General features: G+C 38.0%; 1 protein-coding gene across 1 annotated transcript; it reads right to left on the reverse strand.

Annotated features, from left to right (window-relative positions):
• Positions 1 to 1,220: 1,220 nt before the first annotated feature.
• Positions 1,221 to 15,475, reverse strand: LOC135084352 (uncharacterized). Its single transcript, XM_063979130.1, has 3 exons — positions 15,227 to 15,475; positions 7,890 to 8,086; positions 1,221 to 1,733 (listed from the first exon to the last, which is right to left on the reverse strand). The coding sequence occupies exons 1-3, from the start codon at positions 15,232 to 15,234 to the stop codon at positions 1,225 to 1,227; spliced, it is 714 nt and encodes a 237-aa protein (XP_063835200.1). The 5' UTR covers positions 15,235 to 15,475; the 3' UTR covers positions 1,221 to 1,224.
• Between the last annotated feature and the right edge of the window lie 9,414 nt (positions 15,476 to 24,889).

Here is a 24,889-nt window from a genome sequence, read left to right on the forward strand (position 1 = left end):
TCAGTACGAGCGCTGCCTAAACACACACCATAATGAATCGACCTTGACGGTACCTTAATCTGAACCCTTCGCTTAGGGCCACCACAGACTTGCTACTACGAGTAACAATTACAATATTGGCAATTTAGCTGCATTTTCGAAGCTTAAAACTTCGGAATCCTCCTATGTTTTTCTGATTAGTTTCGTTGCGGGTCCAATGACAGTTTAACTTTCTCCCGAGACAAACTTGACCTTCACTGGTTGGGTTTTTAATGGAGGTCAAGCTGTAGATCCTGGAGTTGCAGCGGTGAGAACGAGAGGTGGGAATAGTCCCGTTAAGCTGAATTCAGCGACCTGCACTGCACACTAAAAAAAGGCCAAAATGCGGCGATTGATTCGCTTTTTGAAAGCTCGACACAGTCTCTAACGTCTGAGATCGAACGGAGAGAGTAGCCAGAACGTGATTCATCATTGTAACATTCGCAAAATCGCACGTCTGCGGTTACCCTTATCCACATTAGTTGGAATAGAGGCTGTAATCTCTGTATCTATGTCGCTTTAAATTAATTACATGAGGTTAAACCAGATTAGATATTTAAAAGGCATAAATGCGACGACGAGGAGACATCAGATTTGGGCAAAAATACGTAATAATGTTTGTTTATTTCTAATGAACTAGCTTATGCCCGCGGCTTCACTCGCGGAATAATTAGTTAGTCACAGAAAAACTGACACTTGTTGTAACTGAATTTTCTTCTTTTCTTTTTTCAGCCAAATGACGTCCACTGCTGGACAAAGGCCTCCCCCAAGGTTTTCCACAATGAACGGTCCTGCGCTGCCCGCATCCAGGCTCTTCCCGCGACCTTTACCAGATCGTCGGTCCACCTAGTAGGAGGCCTGCCCACGCTACGTCTTCCAGCCCGTGGTCGCCACTCGAGAACTTTCCTGCCCCAACGGCCATCGTCTCTACGAGCTATGTGCCCCGCCCACTGCCACTTGATTTTAGCAATTCTGCGAGCTATGTCGGTTACTTTGGTTCTCCTGCGGATCTCCTCATTTCTGATTCGATCACGCAGGGAAACTGTAACTGAATATTGCTATTAAATGTTATTCTGATATTCTGATGTATAAACAACTAGCTGTTGCCCGAACCAGGAACCAGGCACTTCTACTTCAAGAAACTCTTAACAAGGGATCATAAAGAAAATGAAACTCACAAAAACTTTAACAAATCTTATTTCTACGTCATTCGTCATCATCGTCACACCTCTTACTGCTTTTTTGTTCCTTTTTAACACGCGATTCTTCTTTATCCTTACTTTTTAATATTTTCAGCAGATTCATCACTTGTATCCTAAATTCTAGCCTCGAGTCTTCACTCAAACTTTTCACCATAGGTACTATAGATTTGAAGAATGCCCTATCTTCGTCTTCTTCTTTTTGTATTAAATTTGCTAGTACAGCTACTATAGTGTCATCAGTCTCTAGTGCTTTGTCTGACTCCTTAACGTTCTTTGTTTCTGGTTCTGAAGCATCATCTTCTAGAACCATTACATCACTCAGCCAATGTTCCTCTATGTTTTCCATTTGACTCTCTTCGGTGCTCCCTTCTCCGTTATCGTTGTCGTCGAAAAGCATGGTGTCCAAAAAGGTGAGGTACTGAGAGTAAATGTAAGGGCTATAACGGGAATTTTGCTTTCTTGACTTCACGTAGGAATCTCGAACGTTGTACCATTTCCGGGTGATATGGGATCCTGTGAGAGTAAATAATAATAAATTAATTTATTTGGAACAATAAACTATTTTGTCGATAATAGTAAAGAATGTTGTCGTTATTAATATCAAGCAGAAAACTGCAAAAAAATCATAATTTTGGTTTTTTCAAAGACAAAATTTTCTTTACTTGTATAGACTAATATACAGTGTGAGTCACGTTAAAGTGTACATATGAAAATAGATGAAACTAGACCTATTTTTATCGGCAAAAAAAAAGAGGTCAAAATTTTATTTTACATTTTCTTTAAATTTTTTATAGAATTTTCTTTCTTCCAATTACTTATTGTAAAGAAAACGTAATAACTTTTAAACTAAGCGGTGTATCCTGATAAAATAAAAACAGTAATAATGCTAATTAACAGGCGATACTAAAAAAATACATAAAATACACAAAAAATGCCAACAAATAATAAAAAATGATACTATTTGAAAAAAATCTGCTTTTAAATTCGTGTTTTTTTGGTTATTTGATCAATTTCTCCAAAAAACGCCCCTATAACAGGTAGTTTTTATTACTTTGTATTATTCTCTATCGTATTATCTTTGTAAAACCAAAAATAGCATGTCTCTATCCCTATCACAACATTTGCTATGATCGTTTGAACAAAGGCCTGCCACAACATTATTCTCCGCTACAGGTAGAGACAATTTTAATTTTAACTAAAATGCTTATTTTACTTCGAAATCTTTTGTTTTTATTTGAAATCTAACTTGTTTCTATCAAAATTACAAATCTAGAGCCATTTTCAGTTTCGTTGTTAACGAAGCCTTGAATGGCGCGCCCGGAGAGGCTTAGTTCAAACGATCATTGCAAACGTTGTGATAGGGATAGAGACATGCGATTTTTGGTTTTACAAAGGTAATACGATAGAGAATAATACAAAGTAATAAAAACCACCGATTATAGAGGCATTTTTTGGAGAAATTTATCAAATAACCAAAAAAACACGAATTTAAAAGCAGATTTTTTTTAAAAGTATCATTTTTTATTATTTGTTGGCCTTTTTTGTGTATTTTATGTATTTTTTTTTGTATTGCCTGTTATTAAGCATTATTACTGTCTTTAGTCGTGGTTTCACAATAATCATTTATTGAACTCAAGCTTACGACTAAACAAACTTTTCGTGGCAAACAATCATGGGAATTTACATATTTCCACATATAAAATAGGCTAGCTCAAAATCGACCGTTCACGTTGGCGTCGCGCACCGGGAAGAAGGAAACTTCTAGAAGCTTCCGCGTGAGTCGCGAGACGCGCGGGGGGACTGCCTCGCGCCGATTGGCCGAGGAAAGGGCGCGGCACCATACTTCCGCGTGATTCGCTATTAGACGAGATGGCGTGATAACACTAACGTTGCGTTGTTCGCGGGCGATAACGTTATAAACGTTATAAAATAGCGTTGCCGCGTTACAACCTCCCCCTCTAGTTCAGACGACGCAACGCGGTCTGGACTAGCTTAAAACTTACGCGGCCTACCTCGCCTACGCTTTTCCCTAACAGGCGGATGGATGTGACCAACAAATGGAGTAAGTTGTGAGGCATAACACTTCCCTAACTTCGCTCCAGGCTCTCCCTCCAGGAGGTAAGTGTTGTCACTCAAGGCCCTCGAAATCTTGTACGGGCCGTCACGCCTAGGGTTAAACTTAGGGTTTTGATCTCGACCGGTGTCGTTCAAACCCTGGGTCTTCAGTAAGACCAAATTGCCCACCTTATAGTCTGGCGGCGGCCGACACCCTTGGTCAGCGTAGTCCCTCTCGGTGGCAGCCAGGAGGCGGCTGGGGTACTCGATAAGTCGCTCGTCCGGCCCCTCCCCCTGCTTCAAAGCTACCCCGAGGCAATAACAACTGCTCTTGGTCCTCAGCTTCAGCTTCGTGGTCTCCTCGACACGCTTCAGCTCGGCGTCGGCGGTAGGGGTAAATACACGATCCTGTACAAAAGCGTACCGCCGGTCTGGTGTGTCGGCAAAACTCCACGCTGCCTCCACGCACATTTTAGTCGTGGTTTCACAATAATCATTTATTGAAACTTAAGCTTACGACTAAACAAACTTTTCGTGGCAAACAATCATGGGAATTTACATATTTCCACATATAAAATAGGCTAGCTCAAAATCGACCGTTCACGTTGGCGTCGCGCACCGGGAAGAAGGAAACTTCTAGAACTTCCGCGTGAGTCGCGAGACGCGCGGGGGGACTGCCTCGCGCCGATTGGCCGAGGAAAGGGCGCGGCACCATACTTCCGCGTGATTCGCTATTAGATGACGTAGCGTGATAACACTAACGTTGCGTTGTTCGCGCGCGATAACGTTATAAACGTTATAAAATAGCGTTGCCGCGTTACAACCTCCCCCTCTAGTTCAGACGACGCAACGCGGTCTGGACTAGCTTAAAAGTTACGCGGCCTACCTCGTCTACGCTTTTCCCTAACAGGCGGATGGATGTGACCAACAAATGGAGTAAGTTGTGAGGCATAACACTTCCCTAACTTCGCTCCAGGCTCTCCCTCCGGGAGGTAAGTGCTGTCACTGAAGGCCCTCGAAATCTTGTACGGGCCGTCACGCCTAGGGTTAAACTTAGGGGTTTGATCTCGACAAGTGTCGTTCAAACCCTGGGTCTTCAGTAAGACCAAATCGCCCACCTTATAGTCTGGCGGCGGCCGACGCCCTTGGTCGGCATAGTTCCTCTCGGCGGCAGCCAGGAGGCGGCTAGGGTACTCAATAAGTCGCTCGTCCGGCCCCTCCCCCTGCTTCAAAGCTGCCCCGAGGCAATAACAACTGCTCTCAGACCTCAGCTTCAGCTTCGTGGTCTCCTCGACACGCTTCAGCTCAGCGTCGGCGGTAGGGGTAAGTACACGATCCTGTACAAAAGCGTACCGCCGGTCTGGTGTGTCGGCAAAACTCCACGCTGCCTGCTGGATATCAATGACAATACCTGCGTCTCTGATGAAGTCACGTCCTAGAAGCGTCCTCGTATCGGCCCCAGGGATCACCAGGAATGTGGTAAATATCTTTCGACCTTGCAGGACGACAGTGACATCACCTGTAAGGACGTCGTGTACCTGTCGTGTTCCATCTGCTAACCCGATCAATCGCTGCGTCTCCACGAAGCGTACGCCACCTGCCACCAACTTCCGGTACAACATCGGACTGGCTAGGCAGTCCGTAGCCCCTGTGTCCATGACAGCAACGCCGCTATGACCCAATATCTGGATACGGATCGTCGGTTTGAAGTGGTCGAAGTCAACTCCCGCTGTATAAAGAGTCAGACTAGGGAGGAAACATAAATCGTGAGGCTCGCCCTCCACCTGGGCGGAATTGAACTCACTAGTACCTAAAAAACTGGCTTTCGCCTCAAAATCGGCAATTTCTCGAAAATTGCGTAAAACATCGGGTGAGATAGGCATTTCACATCTATCTTGCACACAATTACCACTGTGACACATTTCGGATGCGTTACCCTGCATCCCAGAAAAGTCGCATTTGCCATCCTGTAATATGCCAGAAAAGTTCCGGTTACCACCCTGTGTGTCCGAAAAATTCCGGATGCCACCCTGTGTTACAGGTGAACTACGGTTACCACCCTGTGTTACAGGTGAACTACGGTTACCACCCCGTACTGAATTAACATTCCCGGGCTTACAATTTTTTCCACAAAAATTCCCGGTTTCACCCTGTATTGTCAAAAAAACATTCCCGTTTTCACCCTGTATGACGGGAATTTTACGTGATGAGTAACGACGAGTTTTCGTCTTGTTACGTGATGATAATAATGTTACGGGGGGTTTACAATTATTGTAAAAAGTACGACGGGACTCTAAAGTGTGAAGTTCCGATTGAGACTTCGGACTACACGTCTCGCACTTCGATTTGATTACGCCTTGCTGGCCACATCCATAACACCGTATTGTACTATTATTACGCGAACTATTATTATTATTACGTTCGGAGTTGTCTTTGCTCGTGGAAGTTTTGTTATTTCGCTCACGGTTACGACAATTATCTATTTGATGACCAAATACATTACAAAAAGAACAACGTAAACGATTACGTCCCTGTGTTTTTGCGTCATTTGAACTAGAGGGCGAGTGTGTAGGTGTGTTATCAGTTAGCGGAGAACTACTTACGGTTTTCTGGATGGAATAGGTACTTGTGGTGCCGCGTGGACCTTTACCTGCGTCCCCTTGCGTTACCTCGGCGATAGACTCTTCGATATCGCGGGCCCTATCCACCAACACGTCTAACGACACAACACTTTCGCGGGTTACGCGTTTACGCACTCGTCGGTCAAGTAGACCGTAAACAATGTCAATCTGCAGACACTCGTTCAGTTCATATGGAAGTTTAGCTATCAACGCTCTCGTCTTCGAGATAAACACGTCGCATCGCTGCTGTCCTTGCTCTTGCGCGAATATTTCGCGAAGGATTTTGTAGGCCGGTCGTGCGGCGCCATACATGCCTCGTAGGCGCGCGACCGCGTCGTCCCAGGTGTAGACGGAGTTCTTGACCCCTCGCCACCACACAGCTGCATCATCCACCAGCAGGATGGGGAGGATGTGATCGTCGCTCACGCTCAGGCACTCCATGTATGTAGTGACGGCGTCCAGAAATGCTTCCAACTTGTCGGCGTCGTCCGCTCGCCCATCGAAGCGTGCCGTGCATTTTGCGAACGACCCGCCTCGGAACTGCGACTCGGATGTCGACATCGGTGGCGACTGGGGCGGTACTGCCGGCCCCGTGCTCGTCGTGCTCGTGGTGCTCAGCGTCGTCAGTAGGTTCTCGAAGAGGATGCGGTTGGCCTCCTGTTGGGACCGTGCGAAGGCCGACAGGAGGGAGGACACCTGCGACTCGGTCATGAACGGGCCCGCGGCGCTGCCGCCGGGCGCGGTCGGAGCCGCTGTCGCTTGCCGGTCGGCGCCGTGCTGAGCGACCCCTTGGTCGCCCGCGGCTGCCGATGCCGTTGCCGCCGAGTGGTCGTCATGGTCATCGCGGTTGCCTGCGACCCCACATTTGGATCGCGTCGCGGAAGCCATCGTCACTCGTAACAGTTCGAGATTGCACTGTTTTCACGCCGGTAAAAACAGGTTTCGACACGTTGCCGCACTGACGGTAGGTACTTTGCCGGTACTGTTCGTAGGTTAAGGCCTCGAGTTGGGCGTCATTTTAGTCGTGGTTTCACAATAATCATTTATTGAACTCAAGCTTACGACTAAACAAACTTTTCGTGGCAAACAATCATGGGAATTTACATATTTCCACATATAAAATAGGCTAGCTCAAAATCGACCGTTCACGTTGGCGTCGCGCACCGGGAAGAAGGAAACTTCTCGAACTTCCGCGTGAGTCGCGAGACGCGCGGGGGGACTGCCTCGCGCCGATTGGCCGAGGAAAGGGCGCGGCACCATACTTCCGCGTGATTCGCTATTAGACGAGATGGCGTGATAACACTAACGTTGCGTTGTTCGCGCGCGATAACGTTATAAACGTTATAAAATAGCGTTGCCGCGTTACATGTCTTTATTTTATCAGGATATACCGCTTAGTTTAAAAGTTATAACGTTTTCTTTACAATAAGTAATTGGAAGAAAAAAAATTCTATAAAAAATTTAAAAAAAAATCACAAAAATTTTTTGACCTCTTTTTTGTCGATAAAAATAGGTCTAGTTTCATCTATTTTCATATGTACACTTTAACGTGACTCACACTGTATTAAATGGACTGACCGACTCGTGATCCGAGGAATGCGGGTTCGGTCATTCTTTTCCCGCCGCTCGATTAATGTGGCGAGCTCACTCGTGACACAAGCATATTTAGCTCAGTACTAGGGGCTAAGGGGACTATTAGTAATTTGTGTAATAATAAATTACTAATAATCTTTTTTTTAAAATAGTAGTTACAAATCGTCAAATATTTTGCTCTTAAGGAGTCTTTTACATGTCTCATAATCTTTTTACCCTACCAGCGCTTCGAGGCTAACATTTGGCAAGTGCTGAGAAGAAGCGCCGCAATAAACTTGGTGGTCCGAATCCGGTAGTCCGGAAAAGTCCGGTTCTAGAGGCACCTCCGTTCCTCGACCAGCCGGATTAGATCTCACCACCTACAGGTTCCTTAGTTAAAAATAGTAAAACCTCCACTCACTCATCAAAGCCTTCGTCTCCTCGCCGCAGTCGTCATAGTTGGGCTGTAACAGCCGGTACACCTCGTTCCAGGCCGCCTCCTTGGCTGTCCGGACCCGGTAGTCCGGGTTTGTCCGGTCCCAGAGGCACGGCCGCACTTCGATCAACCGGATCAGGTCTCGCGTCTCCACCTCCTGCTTTCTTACGCGTTTGCGTTTGCTGGAATTAAATAAATTAATATATCAATTAACGTAACAGTGACAGACTAAAATTAAGGCTCAGTTGCCATCTTACTTTAACTTTGACAAACGGTAAAAATCTGTCAAACTCTATACAAAAAGCAGCGGTTACCGTTTTAATTACGGTCAAAGTTAGGTGGTGCAACTCAGCCTTAGTTCTTTCTAGGGAGATTTTTTATTTGGGAGGAAAATTGGGGTGAATTCCACTGAATCCCGACCATGTGGCAACCCTAGACGTAAGGCCCAAGACATGTAAAAAACAGGAAGACCTTTGACACATAGGTAGGAGTTATGATAACGTTGTAAACAACTAAAAAAAGTAATTCGCTTCGTGATAATCACCAAACAACGCAAGGAAGTGGTGATAAAATAATGTATGTTGGCAACCCAACTACAGAAGGGCACATCAATGGAACCCAAACCTAATTTAATTTAAGGAATTGACACGACCAGGGTTTGAATCCGTAGCCCTTGCGCTAGGGTGTTGTAGCGCACCACTGTACTATCGGTCTGTAAACTATGTACAGTCGACAGCATAATAATATTAGACTATTATACCTACATTTTTGTCGCAAAATAAACTGTATCACTGAGAGATAAGACTCCACTGTGTTTAGCTTGATTGATTTTGATAGCAAATACTTTACGTTACTATAATTGCTTAAAAACTCTAATAAAGAAAGAAAGAAAGATACATTTATTACAATGTACCTACATCACACAAATACAGGCTCAGATCATAGAAAGAGAATAGATATGAAGTCGTGCGTAACTACAACGAGAACCAGTGTCCCCACATTTCCCCCACCACAGCTCCCACACACACATTCAACTGTGTAAAAACAAAGCGACTGAGAGTCTACGACAACATGTGCAACCGGCTTAAAAGTGCTGTGATTGGCCAGAAGGCGTGCCTTATGGCCAATCAACGGCCGCGTGACGTGACGCACACTTTGAAAAAAGCAATTAGAGAGAAGAAAGATAAAATGGAGTCGATAAGATATCGATACTTTAAATCCTGGGGGCAAGGCTCGAAATTGGTTTAAAAAATGCTTGTATGAAAACCTTTTTATTATTATACGTTATTATTATGTTCTTTAACGATTTTTGCATAAAGGAGTCAGTTCCATTTTGTATGGACGAAAAACTCAGAATCAATTATTGGGACTAAATGAAGTTACCTTATATTAATTTACCCCAACCAAAGCTCAATGTCGTTATCGATGGAGTATAGAAGTTATAGACTGACAAAGTTTGTATGAAAAGTCATGGGTTAAGTAGGTACTTGCGATTTTTACCAGTATTTACAATATTGGTAATATATTACACAAGTCAACAAAAAAAACTTTTTTTTTGAGTTTGTTATTTAATTGATATTTTCTGATTGTCTACATCTAAAAGTACCCAGAGGCTCTATGCATAGCAAATAAAGTTTGCTTTTGTGCATTTTACAATGAAAAAGTTAAAGCTGGTATTTTCGTCGATCCATAAATTAAAAAAATAATGGCCAGTGAAAAATTCTCAGAGTAACTGAACGCCCACGAAAAACAATCGTGGCTCAGTCTTAAAGCAGTAATCCATGGATTTCTTGGCTATAAAAAAGCTGCAAACTATAAAGATCTAATTTCTAATATGCTTATTAGTTTCAAACTCATGGGTTGCAGAATGTCCCTTAAAGTACATATGCTAGATGCTCACTTAGAAGAGTTTAAAGATAACTTAGGCCCAGAACAGACGGTGAAACGCAACTGCAATGAAACTGCAACTTCCTGATGAATGAAACTGAAAGTTTCAAACTGGTCGCGTCATGTGTGGTCTCTCTACGGACGCTATGGCAGAAACTTAGATGCAACTCAAAAGTAACTAGCAGTTTCAGTTTCGTTGCAGTTGCGTTTCACCGTCTGTTCTGGGCCTTAGGGGCATATTCAGAAGAGCAAGGAGAACGGTTTCATCAAGATGTGATGAATTTTGAACAACATTATCAAGGACAATATACCTAATGAAAACATGATGGGTGACATTTGGAGTCTAATACGTGAAAGTTCCTATACAGTGTGAGTCACGTTAAAGTGTACATATGAAAATAGATGAAACTAGACCTATTTTTATCGACAAAAAAGAGGTCAAAAATTTTTTGAGATTTTTTTTTAATTTTTTATAGAATTTTTTTTCTTCCAATTACTTATTGTAAAGAAAACGTAATAACTTTTAAACTAAGCGGTATATGCTGATAAAATAAAAACAGTAATGATGCTAAATAACAGGCGATACTAAAAAAAATCATAAAATACACAAAAAATGCCAACAAATAATAAAAAATTATACTTTTTGAAAAAAATCTGCTTAAAAATTCGTGTTTTTTTGGTTATTTGATAAATTTCTCCAAAAAATGCCCCTATAACAGGTGGTTTTTATTACTTTGTATTATTCTCTATCGTATTATCTTTGTGAAACCAAAAATCGCAAGTCTCTATCCCTATCACAACATTTGCTGTGATCGTTTGAACAAAGGCCTGCCACAACATTATTCTCCGCTACAGGTAGAGACAATTTTAATTTTAACTAAAATGCTTATTTTACTTCGAAATCTTTTGTTTTTATTTGAAATCTAACTTGTCTTAATCAAAATTACAAATCTAGAGCCATTTTCAGTTTCGTTCTTAACGAAGCGTTGAATGGCGCGCCCGGAGAGGCTTACTTCAAACGATCATCGCAAACGTTGTGATAGGGATAGAGACATGCGATTTTTGGTTTTACGAAGGTAATACGATAGAGAATAATACAAAGTAATAAAAACCACCTGTTATAGGGGCATTTTTTGGAGAAATTTATCAAATAACCAAAAAAACACGAATTTTTAAGCAGATTTTTTTCAAAAAGTATCATTTTTTATTATTTGTTGGCATTTTTTGTGTATTTTATGTATTTTTTTAGTATCGCCTGTTATTTAGCATTATTACTGTTTTTATTTTATCAGAATATACCGCTTAGTTTAAAAGTTATTACGTTTTCTTTACAATAAGTAATCGGAAGAAAAAAAATTCTATAAAAAATTAAAAAAAAATCTCAAAAAATTTATGACCTCTTTTTTGTCGATAAAAATAGGTCTAGTTTCATCTATTTTCATATGTACACTTTAACGTGACTCACACTGTATAAACAGAAGAAAAACAAAAAAAATCTTCATTTTTAAAGCTTCTTTCTGTTTCATTTTAAGTATTTTGACGTTTATCTTTATTGTTCTTTGTAAATAAAAGTGATTAACACATAAATTAAAGTTATATCTCTTGTTTTCGCATTTGATTGAATTACAATTTTATTATTCGATTTTCTTAAAATTTGAAATTTCGTTCTAGTTGCTTCAAAAGCAAACTTTATTAGATAAAAGTATTTTTTCCTAGTTTAGTTAGACAAAATTAATCAAAATCAGCACTACAGAACTCGGACTCAAAAATCGTGTTTACTTGTGTTATTATTTACTTTAATAATAATAACAGGATCACTGTAATTATTATTAACTACTATCGCGCATTAACTTTTTAATTATGGCGAAATTCGTACCGCCTATGTTTATCAAAAATAATGCCTATATTAGGCTTTCAACTAGCTCTTATAGTAATTACATAGTTGACAGTTACTAATCCCTTCTACTATCACTATAGGTGGGAACTTTTAATTGGCCTTACTTTAATTATAAACATTACTTAATGTAACACTTAGCTGTAAGTTCTCCAAAAAATTGTAAAATAAAATAAATAAATAAATACTATTGTTATTGTTTTTGTAAAAACTTAAAAATCGCTAGCAACTCATGATTTTTTCATTCAAAATTAGAAAATAGAAAATAATAATTTACTTCTATTTATCGATAATAGGAAACCGTATTAGAACACGAGCCCTGCACTATGTTACGACCGGCACATGCGGCCGTACTGTGTATTTTCACGCGTCAGTGGATATCGGAAGAAATAAAATACATTGCGCAGTAGTTACGCATGACATAAAGTGGTTGCTAACTAAATCGTCAATGTACAACGTGTTTGAATTTTTATCACCACTAATTTCGATATCGCAGTAAATGTCACGGCACTGAATTCGTTCGTAAAAATGTTTAGTTTTTTTTTATTTATAAGCAAAATACCAATGGATTTGCAATACTTACATGTGGTAAATGACTTCATTGTTCCTGTAGTTCTTCGTTTCACTTATGTTATTGCACGTTACGACGCATTATCCAACAATATCGGAGAACATTTCCTCAGTACGACTGAATCGCGACTAACCTGGCGTCGCGGGCGATGTTCGTTTCTGGGCATATCGCGGAGACACGCGCCACGCCCCCGTTTCACATCTATTCCCTTCTATGATCTGAGAATACAGGCAATTACATAGACATGACAGTGGCACATAATAATGGAAGAAGAAAAAAATAAAAACAAGAGTAAGATGATGCCCACTGCAACGGGACCCCGCTCAGCATATGCCGTGGCCCACGGTGACGAAGGCCACGGCGCTGGTTTTCAGTGTGCCCCATCAGCCCCATGCCGAGTGAGGGTTACGGACCATTGGTAAAATAAATGAAATAGTAAGCTGCATAAAATTGTCTAATAAGAACTAATAATACAGCAAATATCTAATAATTATCCAATTATTTTTTCTCAAAATAGCTCCATCGATCTATGACCTCATTCAGGATTCGAACCGGCAACAATAGTTTGTTCGTAACCTGAACCACTACGCTACATGCATTAAATAACTGTGTGTTTAATAACATCACAATATTCAGCAAACTTTAACGCAATATTTGTAAAAAAAAACCGGCCAAGTGCGAGTCGGGCTCGCACACCGAGGGTTCCGCCGTACAAACGTAGCGGTTTACAATTTATGACGTATTAAATCAAATTACTTACTTGATTCCGTTGCGAGTAGTGGCGAATTTCAAAATATGCGGTATGATTATTTTTTATTTATTTATTTTTCCTATATTTGCATTATAGGTAGGTACCTACCTCAGCGTTTTGAATTTTTGCGTTGATTTAGAATTTCTCACAGTTTAGAGGCAATTAGATTTAAGAAGTGTTTGATATGAATTTCAACTTTAATATCTCTACGCGTTCATGTGAAAAAGGGTAGGTAGTAAGTTTATAATTATTAAAAAAAAAAATTATGTCATGTAAGCAATGATATTATAGAACTATAGATATGTTACGTTCATAGAAATTACGATTTTAATCCGTGCCGAGCTATTCCAAATTGCACACATGGACAAATGTAACTGATAAGTGAAACAAAAGATACGAAATAGCACGCAAATGAAAGAGATAGCTATAGTTTTAACGATTCTGCACTAACTAATCTATGTCCGCAGCGCACGCATCCTTATCGCTCTAACGTCAAAACAAGATCGCTTTCTCTTTCTTAACTTGAACATGGCGCATGGCGTCTTGATTGTTTGCATAAATAATTGAAAATATAAATACTAAATAATTTTGCATAATCACATGTGGTAAGACATCCCTTGTATTTTGTTTACTTTAGAGTCATAATTGGTACACTTTCGAAACACACACGATGGCATTTTTTATTTATTTTGGTAAGAACACAGGAACTTACGGTGTGGTACACGCGATTGCGCACGACGCAGGCCACACGAAGACTAAACACAAGACGTCCCAATTGGGACGTATTTGAGTATTCACAGCGCGAGCGCTTATAACATATCTGCTTTTGTTTTTATATAATATCATTGCATGTAAGCAAAAATAATATTTTAAATTTTATATAACTTCAAATTTATCATTTTCGCAATTTTTCCTTTATCTGTACTATACCTATAACGTTGCTTCGTGCCGAATTTCAAGATTCTGAGTTCACAGGAAGTACCTTGTAGGTTTTGATTCTCTAGCGTGTGACGGAAATTCGTCTAAGGTGTCGGTATAAGCTGCTGTATCTTTTGATCGCGTTAACTTAGAAGTTTGATTTTTTTACTTCTTAAAGGGACAATAGATCTAAGTATTTGGTATAAATTTCAATTTGATACCTTTATTCGTTCGTGAGAAATAAGGTAGTAAGTTTCATTTTATTAAAATATTTTTATTATATTATATAACTAAAAAAATGTAATTTTCGCAATTTTTCCTATATTTGCATTATATGACAATGCTTTATGCCAAATTTCAAGATTCTGAGTTTACGGGAAGTATCCTGTAGGTTTTGATTCCTTTGCGAGTGTCAAAAATATCGACATAATCGGCTGTATCTTTTGATTGGCTTGGCTTAGAAGTTTGATATTTTCACAGCTTAAAGGGACAATAGACTTGAGTATTTCATGTGAATTTCAGCTTGATACGTTCACGCGTTCTTGAGATAAAGGGTCTTGACAGACGGACGGACGGACAACAAAGTGATCCTATAAGGGTTCCGTTTTTTCCTTTTGAGGTACGGAACCCTAAAAACATAACCCTCCTTCTGGCGCAGTCGGGTAAAGTAGTACTAGCTAAATAACTGACACAATATTCTATTCAGCAAACGCAATAATAATATTTTAAGAAAAAACATGACCCTCACTGCTGGTGCAGTGGGGTAAAAAATAAAATGTAAAGTAGGTACGAGTACCTACTGACAAACTATTCTTTTTGTACTAAATTACCGATTTTTTTATTCGATTTATTTACTGATTAAAGGTACTTAATGCAAAATATTTAATAATTTAACATTATTACTATTTTTAACACAACTCACTTAAGTAAATGTTACATTCACCTGTTATTATGCACTAAAAGGACATTATTTTGTTATTTAATTTTTTACCTACATACCTACAAACAAGCATTTAAACTACTAATAATTTGTAAGTAAGTACAGTCAGCGTCAATAGTGTGTGACACCCAAAGTGGCCTAAAAGTTGAAAACACAACCTTATTCCAATTGTAACAAAGACGTGTTGCGAATTTTTTGGCTACTTTGGGTGTCACGAACTACTTGACGCTTACCTAAATCGTCGTTCATCAATTGTTTTTAATATCAAAATAACTAATTTACAATGACTCAATCAAAATAGTGTTCTATTTTTAACACAACGCACTAAGGTCGATAATCGAACGCACACACACCGCCATACCTTGACATTGCGATCCGGTTCTACGCGCGCCGTTTCGTCGCCGTTTTCACTTTATTTTGTAATTTTAACACTTATTTACTCATAATCACCACGAAATCTTGTCGAAATTGTTAACTAGTATGTTTTTCAGCATACAATTTAATTCTAATGACGAATTTAAAGAACAAATGTGAAAGATAATACGGTTTTAAAGATAGAAAACACTCGACAGTTGTACGATAGCAGCGTCAGCCATTACTGGCCGGCCGGGGCGCCGGAACGGAGTCGGTCGCGGTGCCGGGCTGGCAACGTCGCGCGTAGAATCGCCGGGGACGCGGCCGGGCGGCAACGCGCGGCGTCGGTTGTGTTTTGTTGTCGTTTTCGCGCGCATTTCTTTTTTTTAATACAAGATTGACGGCTTCGGATCTCGTGCATTCAGCCAAATTTTTAGTAAAATATTTTCTTTAGTGAATTAATACTTTTTTAATGATGAAATGAATGATACATGATCCCCCTTTCCGGTATTATAGCCCGACCAGGAACATAAAAACCCTCGCCATGTTGCGGAAAACTAATGGTACTAATTTCTTTTAATGGCAACAGTAACTGAAAACTTCATTGACATGTCATCTTGCATGTCAGTCTATTGCTGTCAAAGTGTAAACAAACTTTATTTTAAATGTGCGCAATTGATTTTGTGAATTAAATTGCTAAAATATTTTTATAGTCGTGAAAGAAAAGTGGTTCACAATGTGTTAAAGTATTTGTCGAAGAAAAATACTAAGGGTTCGGACAATATTTTCATTGAATAATGTTTCCGACAAAGGTTGTCAAATTGACAGACATGTTTATCGTATAGTACAGTCCACTATGAAAATGAGCTGTGGTTTATTTCAACTACCTATTTTAAAGTTTTTTGTCACTTCGTAAGTGTTGAATTTTATGGAATTGGGAAAGAAGTACCGAGTTTGAAGCGTTCATGAGCAGACATTGCAGTTGAATATTCAAGTTCTGAATTTGATTATTGATGAATAATAAAATAAGTCCTAGTAGCTCGATTGAGGGTTTCATTTAATTTATTTAAACCAGGTTACCTTTAATAATATTTTTTCGTTAATTTATGAAAATATCAAATTAGCCCGTAATCCTGAATCTCGATACATAAAGTTAGCCTATTAATTTAACACAGGTACGACTGTACTCAGTGTTGCACTATCAAATGCAATTGACGCGCCTCTATGCCAGGGTTTTTATGTTCCTGGTCAGGCTATAGTACGTTTTTCAGCTTGGCATGTGGCAAGCTGGCACCAACCAACTCCGAGAAAGATAATCGTGGTCAATATTATATCTGCCCTAATAAATAAATAAAGTATTATTTTTCTACTTATAAGTGCACCTTTTTAGGGTTCCGTAGCCAAATGGCAAAAAACGGAACCCTTATAGATTCGTCATGTTTTTGGAGTCGATTTTAATTTTTTTAAATTAATTTTTGCCTTTTCATTTTTTAAGTCGTTTTATTTTTTTAAACTTACTAAGAGTGAATAATTAATAGAACTCTTTTGGGTTAGTTTAAATAAGATATAGTTTGAAGTTAGGAATTTAGAATATTTAATTTCTGGCAACTTTATTAAGTTTATCCAATCGTAAGACATCGTAAAGGTAGCAGGGAAGCGCTGGACGCAGGCCGCTACCAATCGATCAACGTGGAAAGCATTGGGGGAGGCCTATGTTCAGCAGTGGACGTCCTATGGCTGAGATGATGATGATGATGATGATTATGTTTATAGTGGAACATTGAACTCTTTGGTCAATAACTGTCCAATTACTTTCGCTGGCGCTCCAACATCTACCCTCAAAATGTAGCCCACTAAACACGATAATATGTGTAAATCGCGACATAACGCGAGCGCGGCGCCATCTAGCGAGTGAACGGCCGCCATTAATATAATGCTTTCCATTTCCAGATGGGGCAGAGCTAGAAATGCTTAGAACTGGCGGTGGAATCTGAGAGCGGTTAGTTTTTAAAATTTTATTTATTAGGTTTAAGAAAAAGGAGAAAAGAAGTTGAAAAGCAACACAATGAAGTTAAAATAAATAATAATAATAAATAAATATCTTTGGACATTTTACACTGCGCTTCTAGTCCCAAACTAAGCAAAACTTGTACTATGGGTACTAGACAACGGATAAAAACATACTTAAATACTTTTTTTTTGTAAATACATAGGTACTTATTATACATAGAAAACACCCAGTCCAATACAAACAAATATGTTCATGCACACAAATGTTTGTACTGCGCGGGAATCGAACCCGCTACCTCCGGATTATAGTAGTCCGTTTCGAACCACTACACCAAACGGCCGACAAAAGACATTATCCTAAGTATGTAGGTAACATGGAATATGGGGCAGGTGGTAAATGTGACTGAGTTTCTTCCGCCACTTCTTCTCAGCACCAGCCCATATGTTGTCCCGAAGACTAAGTGGTGGTAGGGCAAGCTATATTTGGGACGAGTATAAGTGCCTTGGAAAGGGCCTAAGTACTGAATAAACTATTTGATTTGATTTTAAATGCCCATCAGCTTATAAGTATGTATAGAAATATAGTGGTTTTAAAAACAGTTTTGCTCTTTCTATTCGGAAGTCCTAGGTTCGAAATAAATATAAGTCACACAAAATATGTGTGTTTATTTACGATAGTTTCAGATCCTGCATTACTGGATATCGTAAAACTGGATTACCGTGGGAACGAGCTCATAATGTGTAATTTTTAGACAGCTCTATGTAATTCGTAACTCTATATTGCATTTCGGCAGATATGGTGTCCCAATCAAAGGAAATATACTTTGATTTCAGAAGGTTGCCTTACGCCCAATTCAGCAAAACGTTACCGAATTTTGCTATTTTCGTCTCTTTCACTCATTCTTATGTATTATGAAGGGGGAAAGAGACGGCGAGAGTTGACGTGTGCGTAGTTTTACATAGTTGACCATGCGATATTGCTATATTTGATATTTGATTCTTATTACTTCGTTATTTTCGAACTAGTACCTATTATTTTTTTGTATTCTCCTTTTTATGTTTTTCTTTTTCACATTTCTACTATACGAGTAAGTAGGTAATATTGGAAATATGAGAAATGAATTTGTGATATTTCATTTTAATATTTTTTTTACTTTTAACTGTGAAGGAGACAAAATAGCTTTTTTTGAAGTAGTTAGTTACCTATTACAAAATTGGGAGTTGACAGCAATTCATAACAATGAAATTTATATAGGCCATACTATAAATTTCACTGTTTTCCAGAAAACTTAATTACATAGTGTCAAATAGTTGTGTTATTATATGTCCCGTAAAAAACCGATCCGAATTTCTAAAACACATGTGTTCTCACACGACAGTCCAGGTTTGCGGGATCCTACATTACTGGAACAAAACTGGATCGTCATGGGAACCAGTCCTAATTCTTAATACCCTATCTTGTTCTCTCAAGCTTGAAGTGCAAATTCTTACACTCTCACCTAGGTAAGGTGCAGAGAGCATATCAAGGTAAAACTGCACCTTAAGTGGTGGTATTAAAGTGCTAGTTTGCAACTAATGTGTAGCCTGGTGTGGTAAGAGGGCGTAGTGATGGGATTTGATTCCAATTTTACAATTAGAAATAATCGATTAATGTAAAAAAAATGCTGGGCGTATTAAGCTTTCCTTGGATCGCCTGTGACGATGACAATCAATCTATTTGACTTTATTTAATACAAATTGATAAGATTTCATTTTAATACAATTATTGTTAAAATTAAAAAATTCATAAAAATTCATAAAATTCATAAAATTCATTTATTTTTGCAAATAGGCTTTAAAAAAGCGCTTTTACACGTCCCAATATTAACCCTACCACTGCTTCGGGACAATAAATGGGCCAGTGCTGAGAAGAAGCAGCGCAAGAAACTCAGTCACTATTGTCAGCCTTCTTTTCAAGGTTTTACAGTCTTTAAAATATACAAATTATAGTCATAAGTATTGATGCGAGCTAGGTAGTTAAACATTCCAAACATTTTTATCCTTTATATAATCATCAACTTTATAGTAGCCCTTTTTCATTAAGGTGCTTTTGATATGTGCTTTAAATTTATGAATGGGCAATTCTACAACAGTTTGTGGTAATTTATTGAAAAGTTTAATACATTTCCCCATAAATGAATTACCAATCTTGTGCAGTCTGAAATTTGGAACGGCAAGTTTATTTTTGTTTCTTGTATTGAACTTGTGTAAATCACTCTTTCTAGTAAATTGCTCTACATTTTTGCGAACATATAAAAGGTTTTCATAAATGAACTGTGAAGCTACTGTCAGTATATTAATCTCCTTAAAGAATTCTCTCAAGGAAAATCGGGGTCCAAGGTTATAAATGGCCCGCACTGCTCTCTTCTGCAGAACAAACACAGTTTCAATGTCCGCAGCTGAGCCCCACAGCAATATGCCGTATGACATTATACTATGAAAATAGCTAAAATAAACTAGCCTTGCCGTTTCAATGTCAGTTAATTGCCTTATCTTTCTCACTGCAAAAGCAGCTGAACTGAGCCTTGCTGACAAGGTTTCAATATGAGGACCCCACTGAAGTTTAGAGTCTAAAGTGATTCCCAAGAATGTTGTGGAACTTATGCTATTTAATGGTTCATTCTTCACCATCAATTGTGTGGGAACCTGCCTCACATTGGGTAAGGTAAATTTAATGCACTTAGTTTTGTTTGCATTTAACAATAAGTTGTTAACAGTAAACCAATGCAAAACCTGTGAGAGTGTGTCATTTATATCATCAAGGTTTACTTTACCTCTATCAACTTTGAAAATGAGAGATGTGTCATCAGCAAATAACACAATATCACATAGATCTTTCACAAAGTAGGGAAGGTCATTAATATAAATAAGAAATAGCAAAGGTCCCAATATCGATCCCTGCGGCACACCCATGGTAAGAGGTGCTCCAGAAGACTCAGTTCCATTAATACAAACTTTTTGCTTTCTGCCTGTGAGATACGAGTTCAACAGATCAAGTGCCTCATCCGAAACACCATAATGTCGCAATTTTTTTAGTAAGGTTTGGTGGTCTACACAATCAAACGCTTTTGAAAGGTCACAAAAAATACCAACAGCGTCTTTTTTACTCTCCCAAGCATCAAAGACGTGTTTCAGTAGTGCTACTCCAGCGTCAGTAGTACTTCTACCTTTGGTAAAACCAAATTGTTTATTGTGAAGTAATTTGTTGAAAATAAAATGAGAAAGAAGTTGATGAAATATAATTTTCTCAAAAATTTTGCTAAGTACTGGTAAAATAGAAATCGGCCGAAAATTAGAGGGGTCACATTTATCACCAGCCTTAAACAATGGGATTATTTTACTTAATTTCATTAAACTAGGAAAGCAACCTTGATCAATGCATGTGTTAAAAATGAATGCAAGGTGAGGAGCTATGGTGTCAATAATTGTCCCAATTATACTGACAGAGATTCCCCAAAGGTCCTCGGTTTTTTTCATATTCAATTCTCTGAAGGTTTTAATTACTGTATTACAATCTATATGCCTGAACTGGAGTAGAGACTGGCACTCGGTGACATTAGATTTTAAGAGAGACTCTGCAAGAATTGGCGATGAATTCAATGCTTTAGTTGTTTCGGACGCAATGTTAGAGAAGAATGTCTCAAATGTGGTTGCAACATCTGTATCTGAATTTATAACTTCATTCCCGACTTTCAGTGAGAAGGTGTTATCCTTCGATTTATTTTTACATGTTTGTTTATTTATTATGTTCCACGTAGCCTTAGCTTTATTATTAGAATTTAAAATCATGTCTCGAAGATGATTCGATTTAGCAGCCACACAAACCTTTTTAAATATTTTCGAGTAATTTTTAACGTATTCTATAACATTCGGATCTTGCGTATCAGCTTTAAGTCTATATAATTCATACATTTTATTTCTACTCTTGTGAATGCCGGTTGTAGCCCAGTCGTCAAATTTAAATTTTATCGAATTTATTCGGATCTTTTTCTGTGGGAATGTGGTTTTGAACTCATCACTCACTACACTGAATAGATCCTCATACATTCGATCAACATTGTTGTCATTTATTATAAGTTTATCAATACTATCACAAATGTTTTTCTTGAATTTGTCAATTCGATTAGTTGTTATTGGCCTACAAACAACATCCACTGTACTAGGGACATGATGGTGTTCAAATGTGGCCAATTGTCCACTATGATCTGAACTAAGGCAATTAATTATTGATTTACTTTGAATATTACAGTTACAAAAAATATTATCTAAGCAAGTAGCTGATGTTGGAGTGATTCTAGTAGGCTCATTGAAGAGGTTTAATAAGTTAAAAGATTTAAACAGGTTTAAGAATCTTATTTTATGTTGATTATTATCTAATAAATCTATATTAAAATCTCCACATACAACCACTTTCTTATTTGATTTAAATACCTTTTTTAAGACTTCCTCCATAGTGGATTCGAATAATTGGTAATTTGCAGATGGGGGCTTGTACACACTTATAATTATATAGTGCTCTAGCTCTGCACACGCAAGCTCAATAGTTCGTTCGACTGAGAGTGAAACAATATCTTTCCTTTCTTTGCATTTAAATTGGTTATTTAATAGTATGAGTGACCCCCCTCTAATAGCCGACTCCCTGGTGAACGAACTACAAACTTTATAATTACCTATATAAAACATTAATTCATATTTTTTAAGCCAATGTTCTGTTATGCATAATACGTGAACATTGTACTTTTTTAAAAACAATTCTAATTCTAATTCTTTGCCAGCCAGGCCTTGTAAATTTTGATGAACAATATTAAAACCTTTTAAAGACCTGTCTGTTGTCGTCCCTCTCAGTTTAAATCAGAGGTCGTCACAGAAATATTAGTATTTCTACTAATAATATCAAAATGTTTAATAAGTTTTGTGTTAATAACACAGTTAATATTATATGCTAACAAAGTAGCAAGTTTTAATTTTATGCTTTGGGGCAGGTGTAAAGAGCTGCCTGTCATTAAGAACTTATTATTAATAAATTTATTAGTGTCGAAAAAGACAAATTTGTCGCTATGACGAACAGTCAAATTATATAATAAAGTATTCAGTAAGTGAATACTTTTGTTATTATCTGAGGAGCCATTTTGACAGTATGGCAGGGCACAAATAAATATCTTTTCAACATTAAGGCTGGCCAGCGTGGAAAAATTTTGCAAAATATTTTTCCTACTAATATTCTGGCTGTTTCCAAACATTAAAATTAAAATAGATTTGCTATGTAATTGTTTACATTTTTTTATGTCATTTATTAATTGACTAAAGGATGCGTCAGGCATACAATTATTTGTAATTTTGCAATTTAATTTTTTATGCAATATAGGGCCATAACCAACTCCTAGCCTATCTGAGAATAACACTACATTGTTTGACTTTTTTACATTTAAAAATTCAGTTTTTGCAGACATTGAAGGCCGCAAGCCGCCATCAGTTTGTTGGTGACTTACTGGCATTGGTATATTTGGCAGAGATTTAAAATCCGTAGTAGGATTACCTAGATCTAAGAGATTGTTTGCTGCCAGGATATGTTCGTTAATTTGTTCCCTGGCTGAATTATATTTAGCTGTTATGGATGCAAGCGAGTCATGCAAGTTTGTGATTTCAGCCTGCAACCTTTCAACGTCCAAGTTATGAGTGGACCTACTCTCTACTAATTTACTGTGGTAGATTTCTAAACTGTCCACTAAATCTAAATTCTTTTTCCTTAACAGAATATTTTTGTGAAACTGTTCTTGCTGTTTTATTAATTTTTTTGTTTTAGATATAAACCTATTAATTTTAACATATTTTTTAAATTTATTTCTACTAGAAAAAGTTAATGGCTGACTAATGTTCTCAGATAATTTGGTGTCGCAAGATACATTTAGGTCTGGAAGCACTGCACGTCCACCAGGGCTTCCAATTAGCTCTTCGTATAGGTTCAGAGTGTGTGTGAACTCCTGCTGCTTTCTTTCCTCTTCGAAGTGCAGTATGGTCTTATTGGCGTCCCTCAGTTCAGCTTCTAACTCATTGTTGCGCATCAAGGTCTGCTCGAAGATATTGCTGCACTGGTCGAAGGTACTGATTGTATGCAGTAGTTCATCACGGTGTTCGGTTACCTCCTGGAGACGGCCATGCAGTTCTGCCAATTCTTGTTTCAGTTCAGTATTTTTTTTTATTATACAGGTAATTTCCTCCTCACTCTCTTCTCTTTCCCTAATGAGTTGGTTACAGCTTTCCTGACTCTGTTTCAGTTCCTCGAGTGCCCTCCTAAGTTTCAGCTCAATGGCTTGTGCCGCTGCTCTGCGTGTGAGCATGTTGAATGTGGTTTTTGTCTGAAATTATCCAAAGGAAGTGTACAGTGGATATTTATGCAAAATAGGGGGTACGAGTTATAACAGTTATAATTTGAAATTTTAAGCTTTAGTTATAATTTTAACTCCACAAAATGCAACTATCATGAAAAGTTTTTTATAAATTATTATTAATCAAATAGTAATACTGAAAACTATACTGTTTTTTTTTCTGCGGGTAATATTTTTAGCTTTCAACAAGGTTTAAAATTACATCTTACTATTAACAATTTACACAATCAAACAAACAAAAGATGTGTGAGGTGTCAAAAAGTATATTGTTGAGTGTGCTGGGTAAGTTTGTCTGCGGCCAAGGTGTTGTTATCTTCAACTTTACTTCCACTTATTGTCAAGTAAAGAGAGGCACAACAGAGCCGAATCGTAATGAATTGTATAGAATCTCACTTTCATGAGGTTTGTGGAGTATATTGTTGTACTGTTTGATTGCAATTTACTTCCCATAAAGAAAGTGACAAAGCAATGTTTAATGATTGAAAACCACAAAAATATAACCTCAAACAGATTGCAATATCAATTATTTTGAAATACAAAATTAATATTTAAAATATTTAGACCTAAAGTAAACAGTATTTTTGAAAACAGTACTCCCCTGGTTTAAACGGTGGCTCCGGTTAAATTTTGTACGTTGGTCGTAGCTGTCAATTTGGTCGCCGATTTTATCTTCTTATAACTATGTGTTTACACAAAGTCCAGTTTTGCAAACACTTGTACACGATATTTACACATTTATTTCACTAATTAAGTGTATTTTGATACATTATTACGACTATTTTATAATTTATCTTAAAATTAATCTAACAGCTGATTTAAGTACGTCTGACAGGCAGGGCTGCCAGACGACAAAAAAAAAAAAAAAAAAACGAAAAAAAAAAAAAAAAAAAAAAAAAAAGAAAACTCTCCAAAAGACATATAAATGTAGTCATTAGCTAGCTTTTGCCCGCGGTTTTGCCTGCGTGAAATTTTGTCTGTCACTGGTGGTCACAGAAATACTTTATCGCGTACGTCCCTGTTATTTTTTATGCCTAACAAGTCAATGGTACCTGTTGCAAAAACTGGGATAAATATTACTGTCCTATGTCCTTTCCCGGGACTTAAAATATCTGTATACCAAATTTTACCAAAATCGGTTCAATGGAATATGTAAGCCTAATAGACAGACAGAGTTACTTTCGCATTTTTATCATTAGTAAAGAATCAAACAACTGTACGCAGAAATATTTAATGAA

The sequence above is a fragment of the Ostrinia nubilalis genome, chromosome 26 (assembly GCF_963855985.1).
Source record: "Ostrinia nubilalis chromosome 26, ilOstNubi1.1, whole genome shotgun sequence".
Classification (NCBI taxonomy): domain Eukaryota; kingdom Metazoa; phylum Arthropoda; class Insecta; order Lepidoptera; family Crambidae; genus Ostrinia; species Ostrinia nubilalis.

Coding starts and splice junctions, on each gene's coding strand:
- LOC135084352 (XM_063979130.1), bottom strand. Junction 1,734..7,889: donor GGAGACGAAGGCTTTGATGA/GTGAGTGGAGGT, acceptor TTACTCTCACAG/GATCCCATATCACCCGGAAA.